General features: G+C 39.7%; 1 protein-coding gene across 4 annotated transcripts in view; it reads right to left on the bottom strand.

Moving 5' to 3' along the window:
- Positions 1–2,254: 2,254 nt before the first annotated feature.
- Positions 2,255–18,156, bottom strand: part of Rap1gds1 (Rap1 GTPase-GDP dissociation stimulator 1) — a 112,497-nt gene continuing 96,595 nt past the window's right edge. For 2 of the 4 annotated variants that reach the window (XM_075981238.1, XM_075981236.1), the window contains 6 exons: positions 16,708–16,842; positions 15,423–15,548; positions 14,602–14,741; positions 9,896–10,022; positions 5,936–6,064; positions 2,255–4,037 (listed from right to left, as the gene is read on the bottom strand). In XM_075981238.1, the coding sequence (XP_075837353.1) occupies positions 3,910–4,037; positions 5,936–6,064; positions 9,896–10,022; positions 14,602–14,741; positions 15,423–15,548; positions 16,708–16,842 (785 nt within the window). In that variant the 3' untranslated portion in view covers positions 2,255–3,909. The remainder of the gene's footprint in view (positions 4,038–5,935; positions 6,065–9,895; positions 10,023–14,601; positions 14,742–15,422; positions 15,549–16,707; positions 16,843–18,156) is intronic. The other 2 variants (XM_075981235.1, XM_075981237.1) reach the window with 1 other exon arrangement.

The following is an 18,156-nucleotide window of genomic DNA, read 5'->3' as shown; positions in this document are numbered from 1 at the left end:
ATATATTTGGTCTACTGAAGAGTTGATCTAGAATACAAAATAAATTGTCAACATAAATGTTCTTAGCTGGAATTGTGAACAGCATGATGTATATTGACTAAAATCTCTGCGCTCTGGATAGAACTAAGAAGAGGTTTTATAAAAAGCTTTTTAAAGTTTTACTTATTTACTTATTTTTTTAGGACAGTCTTACTATGTAGCCCTGTATGACTTGGAACTCATTGTGTAGATAAGGCTGGCCTCAAATCCGCATGTCTTTGCCTTCTTAGTGTTGGGATTGAAGATGTGTACCACCATGTTCAGCTCCCGGCTTTGTTTTAAAATTATTTTAGCTGGGAAACATGCAGAGGACTGAGAGTAGCTTAGTCCACAGTATGTATGTATGTACGTACGTACGTACGTATGTACGTGTATGTATGTATACACACACATATATACACACACATATGGTATATTCTCCATAATATAGTATATTACCCATCCTTATCTTGAATATCTAAAAGTTCTGTCTCGTAACTCTGAGGACTATTAAGTCTTCCATGCTGAAGAGAAAATAAGGTGAGTTTTAAGTAGTGGCTTTTAAGAGGCTTCATCCCAAACATCATGGAAATGTTATGGCTGCCCTGAGTTGGGTGGCTGTTTAGCTTGATTGTACAAACTGGATACAAACAGGGGACGCTCACTATAAAAGTGTCTTAACCACTTACACTGCTTCAGTTGATATGTTCAGCAGAATCGGAATAGGCTAATTTCTTTTTGAATTCTTTATATGTATGCTTTCTCAGACTTTTATGCTAATGCCTGCAAGCAACTATGGTCCATTCCTAACAGGTGATCATTCTAGAACTTTAAAGCCTTGTTGCACATCTCAACTCCCATTGTAGTGTATGCAACACCTAATTCCATGGAAAACAGAGTCTGAAATAGTGTTGATCAGATTTCTCTTACTGTCTCCTTAAAAAACAACTCTAGGGTAGCAAAGTAATTGAATGTTAGCCCCTGAAGCTGAGCTTAATTAGTTGGAGATGAAGGATTATCTGGGTTTCATTCTTCTAGCGTGAGTTTGGCAGTGAGTTTCCTAATCTGCTGGCATCTGTAATTAAGGACACAATCCTCGTGGAGAAGCCGACTGCACTTGGCTTTGCTGGAGCTAGGAGAAACTAGCAAATTAGCCTGAAGTGATTGCTGGCAGCTGAGTCACTGCTACCATTTCTCCAATCTATGACCTTGGGAGAAGACCTTTCTATTCTGAGTTTTTTCTTTTCTTTTTTTTGTATAATGCCTTTCAGTAAGAATGTAATCTATAAAGTATTTTGTTTTTAAAGATCTTGAGATTAGTATGGCCACACCTGCTTGTTTCTTAGGACCATTTGCTTGATAGGCCTTTTCCCAGCCCTTTACTCTGAGTAGGTGCCTGTCTTTGTGGTTGAGGTGTGTTTCTTGTAAACAGTAGAATGTTGGATCCTGTTTTCGTATCCAATCTCTTAGCCTGTGCCTTTTTATAGGTGAGTTGAGTCCATTGACATTAAGTGATATTAATGACCAGTGGTTGTTAACTCCGGTCATTTTTTTTTAGTCGTAGAGTTTGTGTGTTTCCCTTCTTTGATTTGTATTGGTGAAGGGTCTCTAGATGTCTTGAGTTATTGTGGTCATTGTTGGACTCCTTGGATAGTGATTTTCCTTCAATTACTTTCTGTAAGGCTGGATTTGTGGCTGCGTAAGTGGGGTCGGGGCCCAGTGCCATTGTCCTTGGCTTCTCGGCAGCCCTCGTTGTCCGCCGTGTTCAGAGAGTCCGGTTTTGTCTCATGCTTTTTCAGTCATAGTCCGGCTGGGCCTGGTGGGCTCCCAATAGATCAGCCCCACTAGACCAGGATGGAGGGGGGAGGACTTTGGACTTTACACAGGGCAGGGAACCCTGACTGCTCTTCAGACTGGAGAGGGAGGAGGAGAGGAGTGGGGGGAAGGGGGAAAGGAGTGAGAGGAGGGGGAGGGAAATGGGAGGCTGGGAGGAGGCGGAAATTTTTTTTAAATAAATAAATAAATAAATAAAAAGATCTTGAAGTAGAATTATCCAAGTCTTATCTATCAGTCTATCTAGACTTACTTTTTTTGGGGGGGGTCTTGTTGTCTCAAACTTTATGAGCAAGAATTCATTCATTCAACAACACTCAACACTTAGTACCAACCATGAGCAAACCCTGCTCTTGGATGTGAAAATACAGACAACATACACAAATAAACCAAGTAATATCACTGTAGTTTCATATACTATTTATTAAGTTATTAATATGGACAGAATTATGCAACATTAGTCCACTTATTCAGCCCAGGAGAAAGACATTAAAGAGCTCATTCCTACAATAAGTGTAGCACAAGCGCTCACAAATAGTTCCCTTATTTGAACATCACAGGGAATTGTCAGTCGGGTTTTTACTTACATTAAGTAAATCCTTCTTGAATTGAAAAGTGTGAAAACCAAAGTCTGATTTAGATAATGCAGAGATACATGTATCTCCTGTTGGGGAGAAAAGAGCTGGTCCCCCCTTCAGTAGCCCCTCTCTCTGCCCTCCAGTCCTGTGAAGGAGCCCACCCCCCTTATATTATCAGCAGGAGTCAGACTTGGGTGCGAGAAGGCAGGTCACAGGGAGTCCCAATTAATTTATAAAGATTGTGTGTCAGAGCTCTAAAAACTCACTTGGTGGTGGTTAGTGGCAGTGACGAGCACACTACATTTTTGCCAAGAAGGTTCCTTACATCGAGTCCTGGCTTGCAGCCTGTGAGATTACTGTGGTTCTCTGTGGGAAAGTGGAAGTGAGGGACTCTAACAACGACCGCTAGGAGGCCATCTGCAGAATGTACCGGACTGGCTACTATGGCTTTTAAAACTGGCCTTCCTTCCTTTAGTACAGACACGTTTACATCTTCATGCTTCCTCTTATATCCACCTAGAATTAGCGCAATATTTAAAAGGAGTATGAAAGATGAAACCCCTTGCTTTCAGCCTGAAAGATGAAAAACGGGGGGAAAGTCCGTTCCCCACCAAACAAGCTGTACTCAACTTTCCTTAGTTGAAACAAATGGCTATTAAGGTTTAGAGACATGTGTTTGACGATGCTAGTTAACCGATGGAAGTTCTGGATGTAACTACACACAAACTACATGTAAAATACAGGCGAGATCCAAAGGGGTCCAGGATGCCAGGGTTTCTCGAACCCCTTTGTTCTAATCACACTGAAAACCACGTTTCAGTGTTGGGCCTCTGTACCACTGTCAGTTAAAGATGGAACGAGAAGCCTAAGGAAGTCCTGCCATGTTGTTTGGCAAACCGCCTCTACAGTTCAGAAAAAGGAAAAACCGCAAGGCAAGAGTGAGTACTGAATCTATCCAACTCCAGGCACAACGGGCCTGCCATTCTGAGGAGACTAACGAACGAGCAGCCATACAGCCGTTTCGATCACTGTGCTTCCCGAGCACCAAAAAATATGGTGCTCCCGTGACTGTTCGGGGTCATCTTTCAATAAGCGGGACAGGTCCTGCTGCATTCTCTGTGTCTAATTTACCAGTACACTGATATGTAGCTTACTGCATGTGAAGAGCAGGTCAGCATGAAGTACCACGTTTACATCTTCATAGGGCTACAACATGCACACTCTACTTAATGTAGCTCAAGCATCGGGGATACAGGGTAACAGTTACGGGTGGAGACTTGTTTGGACAGTCGTGTTCACATTAACTATGGGCGGAGAAATCTTATTAGGCAGGTAGGTACCTAGAGAGTTCTTCGGTTGGTACTGGAACATTACACGCATGCACAGGTGAGGCAGTAGAGGATGGCGCTGAAGCGGCAGCTGGATGGAGAATGGTGGGGTGGTCAGCTGGGGGGATGCCTTGTGCCAGGAGGGGCCGGTCTCAGCTTTCCACGGTGAGTCTCTGCTCTGTAAGAGAGGCCTGTTGGGCGACACTTTTGTTCTCGTGACTTCGAAGTTTGGATACAACATCTAGAAAGGCCAAATCCTGCACTTCCTTGTACAGGGATTCTGGAAGAGAAAAGCCAGGTAAAGCTCATGTTTCTGCTGCTGGGTTCTAACTGCACTTACATAATCTACCCCAAACATACACCTGACCAGAATGAGCGACAAAATGAGGAACAAGTCAGGAAAGAGTCCAACAACACCTAGTAAGGTCTTTTTGAGGAGTGCACTGCCATTTGTAAAGACTCACATTAGGTTCTGCAGTCTAAAGGTGTTCAGGGTAATAAGATGCAATTAAACACAGCTCATTATATAATCTCAACATTTAGTAACTTAAATCTGCAACTTAATTACATCAGCAGTTCAAACAAAAAGCAAAATATTTAAAAACCTGTTAAATTTTGTGATACATGAAGGTTTTACTTTATATACTTAGAGTAAATTCTGCGAAACTCATCTCCTTTTTAAATTTTCTTCCTAGCTTGCCTTTTCTGACCTTTTTGGCTCATTTAGTATTAACATAAGAAAGGACAGGAGTCCAGTATAACTGAGAACCTGTTATTAGGAAGAATGGGGCCCTGAATATGTTTAATATAATCAACACTTTGCAATTGGTGGTCTTTAAACTTTTATTTTTTAAAATATATATTTAAACCACAAGCTTATACCACAGGGCAAGTATTGTGGTCTGAGGACAGTGTGGTAGTTGACACTTCTTCAACCATGTGGGTCCCAGAACCATGCTCACAGGCTTTAGTGGCAGGTACCTTTAACCATGAGGCCCATCTCCTTGGTTCCTGGTATATTAATGAGCACAGTAGGTTTCTCATTAGGATCTGGAAAGGAGTGCATCTTTCATGTATAGACAACAGACAAAGAATCGGCTGACTACAGAAATTTGTGTGTGTTAATGAAGGGGCTAATAAAACATTCTTAAATGAGCGAAAACAGAATTTGTTACAAGAAGATAACTTAGAATATCTGGGGTTAGTTATCTAAGTGAAAAAGGAGTAACTTTCCTTTATTACATTAAATATAAGTGGTATAAATAAAATAATTAAAAGCACTGGCAGAATGGATTATAAAACAGCTCAAATAAAGACTAGCAACCAGATACTTCAAACTTATCCACACTGTAGACTGAAACTAAGAGTAGAAGGAAAAAAAAGGAAAATGCTACTCAAAAGTAAGTGGGAGTAGCTGTGTTCCCGCCACATAAAGGAGACTTCAGAGCAAGAAGAGACCGACAGGGACATTCCATGGCCACTGAACAGCTACTCTACCAAGAAACTGCAGGAGCCCTAGGGTCATGTATACCTACCAACACTGTTTACAGCGTTCTAAGAAAAAACTGACAGAGTCAAATTTATATTATGGGGAAGAGGGCTTCCATACTCTTCTGTCAACTGACAACACTCAGGAAATCAGCAAGAATACAGGGAACATCACCATACAGAATTTAACTGATATCTCTAAAACATTCCACTCAGTTACAGAGAATGAACATACATCCAAGTATCCATGGTACATATATTGATATCCACCAATGAGTTTAGTTACTACTATAACAATAAAACCAGAGAACTTGTTCTTTACATAAAAATCTATTTTGGCATTAATAAACACAAGTTGATTTTTGCTGTATTTTCTGTATGACACTATTTTAGAAGAATCCTTTGGGAACACTTTCAATTTAGAGGTAATCTTGGGAGTGGCTCAGCTGCCAGAAGCACGTATGTATGTATGCTCTTTGTAGCGTGGTTCCCACTCGGGCAGCTCACAACTGCCTATAATTACAGCTTCAGAAGATCTGACACCCTATTCTGCCCTGAGGGCAAGTTCCTGTATTCTCTTAAAAATTTCTGTCTACTGCTTTTTAAACACCATCACCACTTACTATGACTACACATGTAATATTTGGTGGAGGGCATATCCTGGTATCAAGTGACAGAAGAAATACATACCAGATCCCATGAGAGCACAGATCAGGACCATGGAGTTATATTTGATCTCTGGGGCACTTCTCTCATCCGCTAGCAGTCGGTGGAGAATCTGTACAAGCTTAGCACTTTCAAGATCTTTCTCAGCAGGACCTACAATAGGAAATAAAGTGTGTCATAGCTACTGTGGATGGCAGTAGTGTCATCAGGCTAAATAGTGCATCCCCTTCTACACACTATTTACAGAGAACTTCCCAAAAGGGAGCAGTGGGAATCTCTATGAAAAGGCCAGGGTACAGGGAAGAAGAGAGCTGCTTAAACAAAACTAAACAAAAAATCCAAAAAGTCCAAAAAACAAAGTCAAAACTTTTAGCTTATTTTTTTCTATATTAAAAAACATTCATTGTTGCTTACTATCCTGTGCTGTGTGTTTTCACTAGAAAAATCAACATCAGAAAGGACAAGACAAAGCAGAAAAACAAGACAATAATACATTCAGACATACATAAAGAAAAAAGAAACACAACAAAAACTCCCAACAAGTCTAGGATACATTCAAGAAATCAAACCTAAGAACCCCAGAGCAGGAGGAGCAGAGTCAGGCAATTTACCCAGTGAAACAACTTAACCAGAGAGGAACCTCTGCACAACACATCACAGGCAAGATGTCAAAATTATAAAGAAACAACATTACCAAAATACTGTGTATTTCATTAGCATCCTTAAGAACCACGCAAGCATGGAACAACACAGTTCAAGCCCTGAAAGTAAATGACTAACACCAAAATTACTATATCAAAAAAACTTTCTTAAAACTCATGGAGAAATAAGGACAGGTCAAGACAAACTCAGATGAAGGCAAATCCTTAGTAGCATATGGAATCGTCTAAATATGATCATGTTATAGGTCACAAAACAAGCCTGAACAGAAGCTCCAAAGACAAAAACAACAAAACAAAAAGTCTAAAATAATTCCTTCTATCTCAGCAGGCTACAGTAAGCAAAATTAGAAATCAATAGCAAGAGAAACATCAGAAACTACAGAAATACCTGTATGCTAAAAAAATTTACACTACACTATTAAATGAACAGTAGTGATTGAAGAAAACAAGGAAAACATGAAATTCCTCAAAATCTCATGAAAATAACAGTACTGCCTCTTATCACAATATTTGGGATACAGTGAAGGTTTATTAAAAAGAAAAGGTTATAAATATAAACACGCTCATGCACACATGCACAATATTAGGATTTCACAGTTCTAGCAAACCAAGAAGTCACCAAACCCAACACACGAAGAGGTTTAATAAATACTAGGGAAGAAGCTAATGAAAAACACCAAAAGGAAAATGTACGCAATTAAAGAGCTGGCCCCCTAAGTAAAACAAGCAATGCCCCCCAACACAAAATGTTCAGTAAGTCCTTAGCAAGACTAAAGGCAAAGACCCAGATGAATAGGACTGGCAGTGAAAGGGGATGAAAGGGGGCTGTTATAATACAAGCCAACGAAACCCAAAAGATCACTGGGGGACTCTGCAAACTTAGGCTCCAAAAGCTGAAAAACCTAGACAAAACAGATTGACTTCTAACCCATGTGACTTACTGAATGAAGCTGTTCAACCCATAACAAGTAATGAGATTGAAACAAGTAATAAAGAGACACACACAGGCTGGTTCACTGTTGAATTCTAATACAGGCTTCTTCTTCTTTTTTTTTTTTTTTCCGAGACAGGGTCTCTCTGCAGCTTTGGAGTCAGTCCTGGAACTAGCTCTTGTAGACCAGGCTGGTCTTGAACTCACAGAGATCCTTCTGCCTCTGCCTCTGCCTCTTGAGTGCTGGGATTAAAGGCGTGCACCACCACCGGCCAGGCTCTACCAGGCTTCTACGAAGACCTAACACCAGTACTTCTCAGACTAGGATAGCCTTGATACCCAAACTAGATAAAAATGTAAGAAAAATACAGGCTATTTTTTCTGGTGAACACACAGTCAGAATGCCTCAATAAAGTGTTTGCACACCAAATCCTAGAATACGTTAAGGTGGTTATGAACCATAGATAATTTGGTTTTGTTTCAGGGTTGCAAGGCTTGTTCAACATAAGAAAACCAATAAATACAGCACAGAAAAGGTTTTCAGGACATCATGATAGACAAAGGGCATCTGAGGCAGTTAAACATCCCTTCAGGTAAAAAGTACTAAAGAAATTAGAAACAGATAGACATACCTTATATACCTTCTATACTATAGACATGCTATAGGCCAAAAGCTAGAGGCATAGCTAAATTATATATTAACTTTGGAAAAGAGCAGAGCTTTCCTGCTAAAATCCAGAATATGATAAGCTCCAAGTCTTAGCTAGAGCAGCAAGAGAAAGAGATAAAAGGTGACACAAGTAGGAAGGGAAGAAGTCAAATTATCCCTATTTGCAAAGAACATGATTCTATATTTAAAAGATCCTATGGGCAGGGTGTGATGAAAAGTAGTTTTGGGTCTTAGCCAAAGTTATGTGGCTCTGATACATCATCCCTGGCTACAGTTATCAGAGTCTGGTTCTATTTGTCTCTTGGCTTCTTAAAGAGAATTCTGCCCACACGGATGCTTATATTCTACGCAGCCACCAACAAGCACAAACAGAAGCTAACAGTTTAATTTTGCTTTGTGGGAAATATTGAACACAGACATACAAAAGACAGAGGTGAAAGTTTAGATGGAGGAAGTACTATAAAGTAATAGAAAAACATGTACAGAGGTTATTAAAGGGGAGAATCAGTAGAAACAGGGCATAGAAAGTCCGGATCAATAAGACCATCCCTCATCCCCCTCTCCTCTGTCTTTTCCTCCCTTCCTTTTTCTTTCTTTGAGACAAGGTCTCAAATTGTAGGGTGCAAAGGGCTAAGGGAAAACACCCTGCCCAACTTGACCCAGGACCAGGGCTTGAAATCCCACCAATCCCTGAGCTTGCCCCAGAGTCAGGCTGCAGAATCCCATCAATCCCTGAGATCCCTGAGCATGAATACTATCAATCCTGAAGCTTGCTATCAGGCTCCAAAACTCCAGCAATCCCAAGTCATCCTCCCCACAAGAAACCCTATAAAAACCCTGTACCCTGTTCAGTTTGCTGCTGCTTCCTACCCTAGTAGAGGAAGCCACCCTCTTGGATTTTTCCTCCCAATTTGTTGTGAGGTGTGACAGTCTAGTAGAACCCAGCTATAACAACTTCCATCAGAGTGGGATTGGAGCAGAGCTGTAACACCTTTGTAACACTATCCCCTAGCAGAGCAGAGTTGTTACATTCCACGGGATCTGAACAGAGCTGTAACAACTTTGCTGGGGGACAACCTGCCCCCCCCCCCACACACACTGGGCACATTGTTACACTTGCATTGGGAAACCTTCTCCCTGGAGCAGAGCTGTAAGCTGCTATATTTACTGATGATTTTGTGGAGTTCCTTGGCTAGTATACCTTTCCATTCAAGCTGCAATGCTTACATAAACAAGGCGGGCCTTAAACTCACTATGTAGCAAAGCTGATGTTGAACTTCTGATCTTCCTATCTAATACTTGGGAATGCTGGGACTTATAGACAGGTACCACCAGACACATGGGGACTGTTCATGCTAGGCAAGTACTCTGTCAACTGAGCTTTATATAGCTTTATACCTTTCACATTCTTCTTCCGGTGATATTCCAGGTTTCATTTCAATTATTATAAAGCCCACTGAAAATGTTTTATGTATCTTCTAAGTAAAATATGACTTAAAATTTAAGCCCTAAAGTGCTGATCTAAAAATGTTAAAGAAAGCATAGCCACAGGAAACACCTGTGACAGCAACTTACATATGATTTCCATATATTCAGATTTAAGTAGACACTAGCAAAATACTTCTACAGCCAAGGTTCTATTTGATTTCAATTCCACTCCTGTGCTTCCTTTCATCCAAGATAAAAATAGTAAAAAATAAGTTTGTCAGCGAGGTACTTACCCAATTCCAAAGCTGCTATTAGTGCCAAAGCAACAAGAGCTTCATTCTGCATTATTACATGTTCACTAGTTGCCATGGTAACTAGATGCTTGATGCCACCACTCTGTACAATGGTTTTAATTACATCCTACAATAAATAAATATCACAGAATTATAAACTTTAATTCTACACATAAAGAGATGGCATTACAATCAGCCAGCTCATTGTTGAGTGGTTACCTAACAATGTCCTGTATGAATCACTACATTTTAACCATATCTTTTTTTTTCTTCACACAAAAGGAAAAGCTTTTAGCTTTAAATAAATTCATCAAAAATGACAACTTAAATTGCCTAAGTGAAAAAGACCACTACATTTCTTATCAAGGAACAAAAAGGCCTATAAGCTACACAAACTAAAATAAAAGTGCCATTTCCCCAAATGCATGTATATCGGGATCAACAGAAAAGAACTGAAATTTGGAACTAAAAAAAGCTTTGCTTTAAAAATGTTTATGATAAGGCCAGGCAGATATTCTCTAGATACTCTTGATAAGGGTATTTTTTGAATTAAAAAAAAAGCATTTTAAAATTATCTTTTACCCTTTTGATTTGACAAATCTGAGAACAGTAAATGTCAAAAGACTGAGAGCAGGAGAAATAGCTTTCCCCAGAGAAGAGCACACCAAAACCAGTCAGTCTGGAAACACACACATACACACATATTAGTGAGAAAAGAGGACATGAATTTGAGGGATGGAGGGTACAAGGGCAGGTCTGGAGGGAAGAAAGGGAATGGAGAGATTGTACTTGCAAAAAAAAAATAGCACATGAATACACAAAAACACATACAAAACAACAAAACAAACACACAGAATTTCAGCCACAATTATTCTGGTTCCCCTTTCTCAAACTCTAAGGGAGAAGGGGCAGGGAGCTCTGGACTGGAGAAGTCTGAGTACCAACACTGACTTTGACAAAACAAACTACTGAGCCTGTCTTTGTCAAATGATTTCATCTGTGACATGATTTATCTTTCATATGTTTCTGTAGTAACTATAAAGTTATATTAAAAAGGACATAAGAACATGGCAAAAAGTCAGGTGCAGCCAGTAGCCATATTTTTTTCTTAGCAACTATTTTGTCTTTATTGTGCGACAAATTTTGTTTTTTTATAACTCTTATGCTAACTGATTTTGTAGGAAATCACAATTTCAGAATAATTTACTTTCTGTTGGTTTCAATGATGTACAAATCTAACTATGACTACTTTTCTAATTCTCTAAATTATTTAAAATACAGTTTCTTTTGTTTCTATCTTACATATAATTTAAAATCAACTATTAGCAGAGATGTCACGGCTCTGAGCCCTGTGATAACATTCCACAGTAGGGTCACCTAAGAATTTCATTTTTATGGGCAGCTGTGCTCTAGCAGCTATTAAGTCTTTCCCTTTAATGTCTTTTAAAATTGTATTTATTTATTGTATTTGTGCATGTCAGTGCCAAGTGTGCTTAGAGAGGTCTCAGAGAACACCTCTTGGGAGCCTTAGATCAAACTCGTGGCCACCCATAAGACCCACTTCCCACTAAGCCGCCTCACCTGCCCCAGAGAATCAATCGATACTTAAAGCCTTTTCTAACTTTCTCATTATTGCCTGCTTGGTATAAAGTCCTTCACTGGAACTTTCATAGGAGCTTCCTGAGGGAAGACCAGAAAACATGAATACAAGCATGCAGTTCCCTGAGGAAGGCCTTTGGACTGTCATTTAGTCTTTTTCTTCTTTAAATGCTGAATTTTAAGACAGAATTCAGGACAGCTCTGAAAGGAATACAACATTCCACATGTATGACCACACAGGTCAGCGCACACACGCATGTACTCTGCTCTGTGCGGGACTGAGCAGGGTATACCATTAGTGGACAATGATCAATATGTTCAAAGCATAAAACTTCACCTTCAACTAGACAAGACAAATTTGAAAACAGAATAATGCTGCTCAACCTGAGAATCTATGAAATCCTCAAGAGAATTTCATGGCTTCCTCCTAATCATCTTCTTGGTCAGAGATGTCTTGATTATTCCTGGGCCATATTTATGAGTGATTCCCTGAGGGGACCCCACCTAGAAAGGCCATGGGGTCACTGGCTGTAGATAACTCTTTGTCTCTGTCTGTAATTTCTTTCATGAGCCACTTCATTCTTCTCTAAAAATAGCTTTTGGTGTATTTCCACTGCCTGTGTGTTTATCACATGAAAATATTTCATCTATTGAACACACACATAGCTGTGGGTGGTCAGGAAGATGATTTCTGCTTAAGTGTATAATTCTGATGAACAGAAATAATACTAGAATATTTTATATTACTCAGACATAGGACTCTCAGTCATGAAGATAGCCTTTTACATAGACAGCTAATTTTAGACTCCATGAATTCAAAGCAGGCTGGTTGCCCCTAGAGATGAATATCTGGTTTCCCCTAGACATAAATATGTGAAGCCATTTCCCCAGGTTTTTTGCTGATTCAAGGTCAGAGCTTGAAGCATTAGTAGAAAGCTCCCTGCAGCAATGGCTTTTCTGCACATACTCCCTAGCACCCAAGGTCCAGCTAATTAATTGTTAAGTCTTGAATTTCAATGTTATTTTCTGATGGTAACCCTAACCATTTAGGCTATGTGCATGGCCCAAGCATTACTGACTGGCTAATCGATGTGACATCTCTAATCTGAAAGAAACTACGTGACTTATCTTGCCTTATGAGAAGGGGATAGGCCCTGAAAATGTACCATGTAATTGTCCAGAGTTTGGCTGTGTGAGGAGCTGCAGTGGTGTAGAGAGAGGGAAGAGAGTTAGGGAAGAGCTATGCAGAGAGTGAGTACGTATACGTGTGTGTGTGGGTGTGGGTGTGGGTGGGTGTGGGTGTGGTGAGGAAGGATAGAGCTGAGTGGGTCGAGAGAAGGCTTGAGAGATGAAGAAGAGAGAAGTGTGAGAGAAGTGTAAAGAGTGAGGGAATGGTGTACAAGAAGGATGTGTGTGTGAGAGATAGCTGTGTGAAGGAGCTGCTGCTGCAGAGAAGAAGCTGTTGCAGTGGTGTGGGACAGCAGACATAGGTTGGAGAGAGAGAAAGAGAGAGAGAGAGAGAGAGAGAGAGAGAGAGAGAGAGAGAGAGAGAGAGAGAGAGGTGCAGAGTTAATTAGGGAAAAGCTGCTGAGCAGAGGAAGGAGAAGGGACGTGAAACTAATTAGGAAGCTGTGAAGAGAGATTTTTCAGAGAGGATATTTTCAAGATGAAGTAAAGACAAAGTTATCACCAGAAAGCATGTGTCTCCTTATTTTGCCCCTCAGATAGAAAAGACAGAGAGGGGTATGCTGAAAATTTTCTGAGAATATCCATGCCCAGTATGATTCCCTCAGAAAATTTTCTGAATATTTTGGAATGTTTTAATTTAGTAATGGGACATTCTGGGAGTTTCTTAAAACTGGATGTTTCTTTAATTTTTATTTTTAGATGTGTGTGTGTTTGTTTGTGTATGATATGTGTACAGCTGCCCACTGAGGTCAGAAGAAGGTGTTAGAACACCCAGCCGCTAGAGCAGCAGGAGGTTTCGAGCCACCTGTACAGATGCTGGGAACCAACCTCAGGTCTTCTGGGACAGCAGCAAGTGCTCTTAACCACTGTTCTCACTGGGCAAAAAAGACTCTAAAAAGTGTGGGCAAATGGGTTAGAATATAGAAGCGAGGGAGCCTGAGCTGTTGTTCTTCTGTGTGTTGTTTGGATGACTGGCAGGCCCTATCAGGTACCAAGCCTCAAACTAACTTGAAACTGCCTGCTTCTGTATCCCTAGCAGAGAGGCCAGCCAATCCTACTGCCTATGCCTTGCCAAGTCCTGTTTCCTACCTTCACTGTTACCACCCACCTGGACTGTGAGGAGAAAAAAAACTCTTGTTGGAACAATGAAATGAGTGCCTCAAAGTGATAATTAGTAGTTTCAAAGCTCAGCCACAAATGGCATCCTCTCTTATGCACCTTTTGCTTTAAATTCAACATTTTTCCTGCTCTCATTAAAACCTCTAAAGTGATTTTTATAAATAGACATGAAATAATGAAACTTTGCTGGCTAAAATCCTTCAGGAAGTCAATACTTCCTCTAGGTATGGTGTCACATGCTTCAAATCCAAGCCTTTCAAGGCCGACCTGGGCAAGACAATGAAACTCTGTCTAAAAGACTAGGGATGTAGCTCGGTGGTAGAATATGTCCTAGTGTATCCAGGCCTGATTTAATCCAGTAGTACTGGAGGAAAGGGGGTGGCAGACTTACTTTTCTGGAGAATCCAACCCACATACTTGGCATATAATTCATGTTAATTCTAATACACCGTTTACTCTCTCCAACAGATCTGCAATTGCTGTTTTCATTCTGACATCTGGGAATATATATATATATATATATATATATATATATATATATATATATATATATACATGCCTTTGCTGACAAAGCCCTTCTCCACTTTCTCCCTCAGCTCCTACTACCAAAGCCTTTCCCTTTAGTATGGTGTAATGAAATTAAATAAAAGCCTCAATCTTTACTTCCTGCAGGGAATGGGGATTAGCATATTTATAGAAAATACATGAATATGTAAGTACACGGTGCCAAAATCTACAGTGCTGACTTCCACAAGGACCATGCTAATGCTTGACAGTGTATGGCTTCCTCTGGAACTTACTTTTGATTTACTATGTCGTATGAGGGCCGAGAGCAGTCGGTTTGACTCTCCCATCACACCAGCATGATCTTTGGCTTCACACCACTCAACCAAACGCTCTACCAATTTAGCATTCTTTCCCAGTTGTTCAGCAGCTTCTGCTATAGAGAACAAGGCAAACAAAAACCAGACTAAATCACCGACAGGCAATCAGCTGACAGGAGAGCAGGTGCAGGATGGAAAATTATAGGTCTAAAAAAACCCCAGCACAACCATTTTATAAAAACAAGGGCTACAAATGCTCCTTGCCTGATGGGCTATTTACCTTACTCAGTAACATTACAGACTTTCACATAAACATAAAAACAAGTAACTTCACGTTCCTGGTTAAGCCTAACAGTCAGTCAGTGCTCTGGCAGACTGTAACAAATGGGGTTCCAAAGGACTCCAAACAACCAAGACAAAGAAGGATTAAAAATTAGAAAACATATAAGAATAATAGAGTTCACTCCTAGAAGTGGTCTTTATTTCTTCAAATAGAACAATACAAACTAATTAAAAATGCTGATCATTGCTGTACTATAAAACATGCTTTTCAAGACAGGTAAACATGGGTATGATATGTCTAAGGCAAAGTAGTAAGACATCAACAGACAGAAGACTTAATGAGGTATTAATAACATACAACATGATTGTTATTCAAAATTATTCAGTATAAGAATTAAGCCTAAAATCAATCTCGTTTAAACTTTTGTTTTCTATTTACTTTTCAATTCCGTAATTCTGACAGCTAGAAACTTAAGTCCCGTTTAAGCATGTGTGCCAAGAATGTGGCATCTTACCTTGTGCATCTATCAACATTCTTAGCGTCCCCAGGAGTTTGAACTGAACCGGGGGCATTTCAGATTTAAGGAATTTCAAAACTGTCTCTGTGACCCCGGCTGATAACATCTTTGCTTTATTTACAACTAGAAGGAAAAAGAGACTATGGTTAAAATGGTGATAACAGTCTCAATAAACATTCAACTCAACATGCATCTAGCACTTCCTAGTTTTAAGACCCTGTGTTATATTTCTCTACTTGGAAATGTGAAGAGTGAGGTGGTTGGGCATGCTGGTGTATGCCAGCAGTAAGGGCATGACGTTGGCGAGGCAGGAGGCTCAGGAGGTCAAGGTCCTCAGACACTACATGACAACATTGAGACCAGCCTGGGAGACAATCTACCTCAACACCTGCTGCCCAAGGGGGTTGGGGGAGGACAAATAAACAGTAAGATTTGGTATATAGGTATCCTGCTTATGGGAATATAACAAACAAAAATCATACTAGTTTTTAAAACCTAATTTTAAAGCACTGAGTTAGAAAATGAAAAGAAAATCTGAAAATGTTACATCTTACAAAGTACTCAAGCTCGAGTATTTTTCTTTATCACTGTACTAGTATAAATGTGAGACACTATTAAATATTATCAATATGCTACACAAATCAAATACATATGGATTGGATCTTCATGTTACTTTACTATTTTACTCTGTCAGAAATTTAATTTTAGGAAGTAGAAGAAAAGAATTAACCTTAAAAATCATCAATGTCATTTTCTCTAAAAGTGTCATTCTATAGTTCAAAACTGTTAACACAAAGATTTACAAAAACTATATATCTGCCCATAGAATGAAAGAAAACAAAAAGGACCCAACTACCTGACAAAACTATTCTTTAGGGGACCTTGTTATTAAGTCTTACTCCACCCGAAGATGCCTAAGAAAGCATAGGCATGCGATATAATAAAAAGCAAAGAGCTCATAAAAGTTGACCAGTTCATTTAGTTATCTCAAGAAACCAGCTGTGTATTGTCTCAGAAAACAGACGTAACATATAGTTTCCATTCTCAGCTAGGAAAAGGTGAACAATCAAGACTCTACCTAGTCCCTCCCCTACCATTCTGACACTGTGTCTCACCATATAGCCCTGGCAGGCCTGGAACTAACTCACTACTTCTGTGAGATTGGCCACTAATAACCATTGTGCCCCCCAAGTGCTGGGATTAGAGGCCTGTGCCCCAACAGCAGGCTCTCCCCTTTTCGCTGACAGGGAGGTCCACACACCACGTGGCTGCTTTATCTTACCTGGAATGGCTAGATTCCTGAGGGCACTTAGTGCTGCGTGCTGCACAGTCACGTTCCCATCTTCTACATGTCTGTCCAGCAAGTCCATGAGCTTTTCTACAATTCCGTTGTCTACCATATGAATACAGTTCCCATCTATACGAAACAAAGGCACAGTTTAAACTCTCCACCCATCTACATCAAAACAGAATGCTCTGCCAGTCTTAGATAACTAAAGAGTTCTAAAGAGAAGGGAGGAGAAAATAAGTCAGCCATGATAGTCTATAGGTTGAACTTCTGAAGCAAGACCTCAAAGTCTGAAATGTTCTAAAGCCGGAAAGTTTTGGAACAGATAGGAATCTGTAAGTAAAACTCTGTAACTGAATTGATGTGATCAGCCAACAATTAGGATAGACTAAAAATATCATCTAAAACTATTCTTACAATTTACACAAAGAGTAAAAGAACATATAAATAGAATGTTTAGGTTTGGGTCTTCTGACCAAGATATTGCCTAATAAAAATCCCCAAATCTGAGAAAATCCAAACTCTGTAACGCTTCAGGTCTCCAGCATACTGGATTAAGGGACAGTCAACCTGTGTTATATATAAATAGCTCACATTGGAGTAAAATTGAAGTAGAAAAACTCCACATTTTCTAAACATAAGAGTTCTTAGATTAACATCAAGGGTATCAGATTCACAAACTAAGAGGTCCAGAGCTGTTGAAATATTGTTAAACTAAATACTGTATATCCATAGATCATTCATATGTAAATTTCATGGGTTATAAGGGTATAACAACAATAACCCAAGAATAAATATTCAGGTTATTAAAGCCCAAATTGTACCATGAATAATAAAAACTCAGAGACAAAAATTGGGGTTCAACCTGAAAACCAGAAAAGCAAGGCTTCTAAGCCACTAGAGAAGTCTTACCTCTACCAAGGCTGGGCAACTATGGACTAAGCAGACTAAGCCTCTCTTTCCTCCGTTTTATAGTCCCTCTAGTGCTGGGATTAAAGGCGTGTGACTCACTAGGACTGGGATTAAAGGTGTGAGCCGCCACCACCACCTAGATTTGTTTCTGCATTGATCTTGTGTAGCCCAGGGTAGTCTTGAACTCACAGAGATCCATCGGCCTCTGTCTCCCAAATTGTGGGATTAAAGGTGTGTGTCACCATTACCTGACCTCTAGTGGCTCTAGCTTTGCCTCTGGTCTTCAGGAAAGATTTATTATTAAAATACAAATAATATGCCACTATACAAAATAACATGACTGGTAAAGATACATATCCTCCCATCAGATATATATGCTCAATTTCACTAAATCAGAAGTGCAAAATATTCAAATCCAATACATGATCACTGATCTTTCAATTTCAGAATGCAGATGACTATACAAAATGTGTCATTTGTTAGTAAAGTCAGTACAAATATTCCAGGCTTCTAAAAGATTAAGGAAACAAC

This window comes from Microtus pennsylvanicus, chromosome 7 (genome assembly GCF_037038515.1).
Source record: "Microtus pennsylvanicus isolate mMicPen1 chromosome 7, mMicPen1.hap1, whole genome shotgun sequence".
Classification (NCBI taxonomy): Eukaryota; Metazoa; Chordata; class Mammalia; order Rodentia; family Cricetidae; genus Microtus; species Microtus pennsylvanicus.
This window is presented reverse-complemented; position numbering and strand designations above follow the sequence as displayed.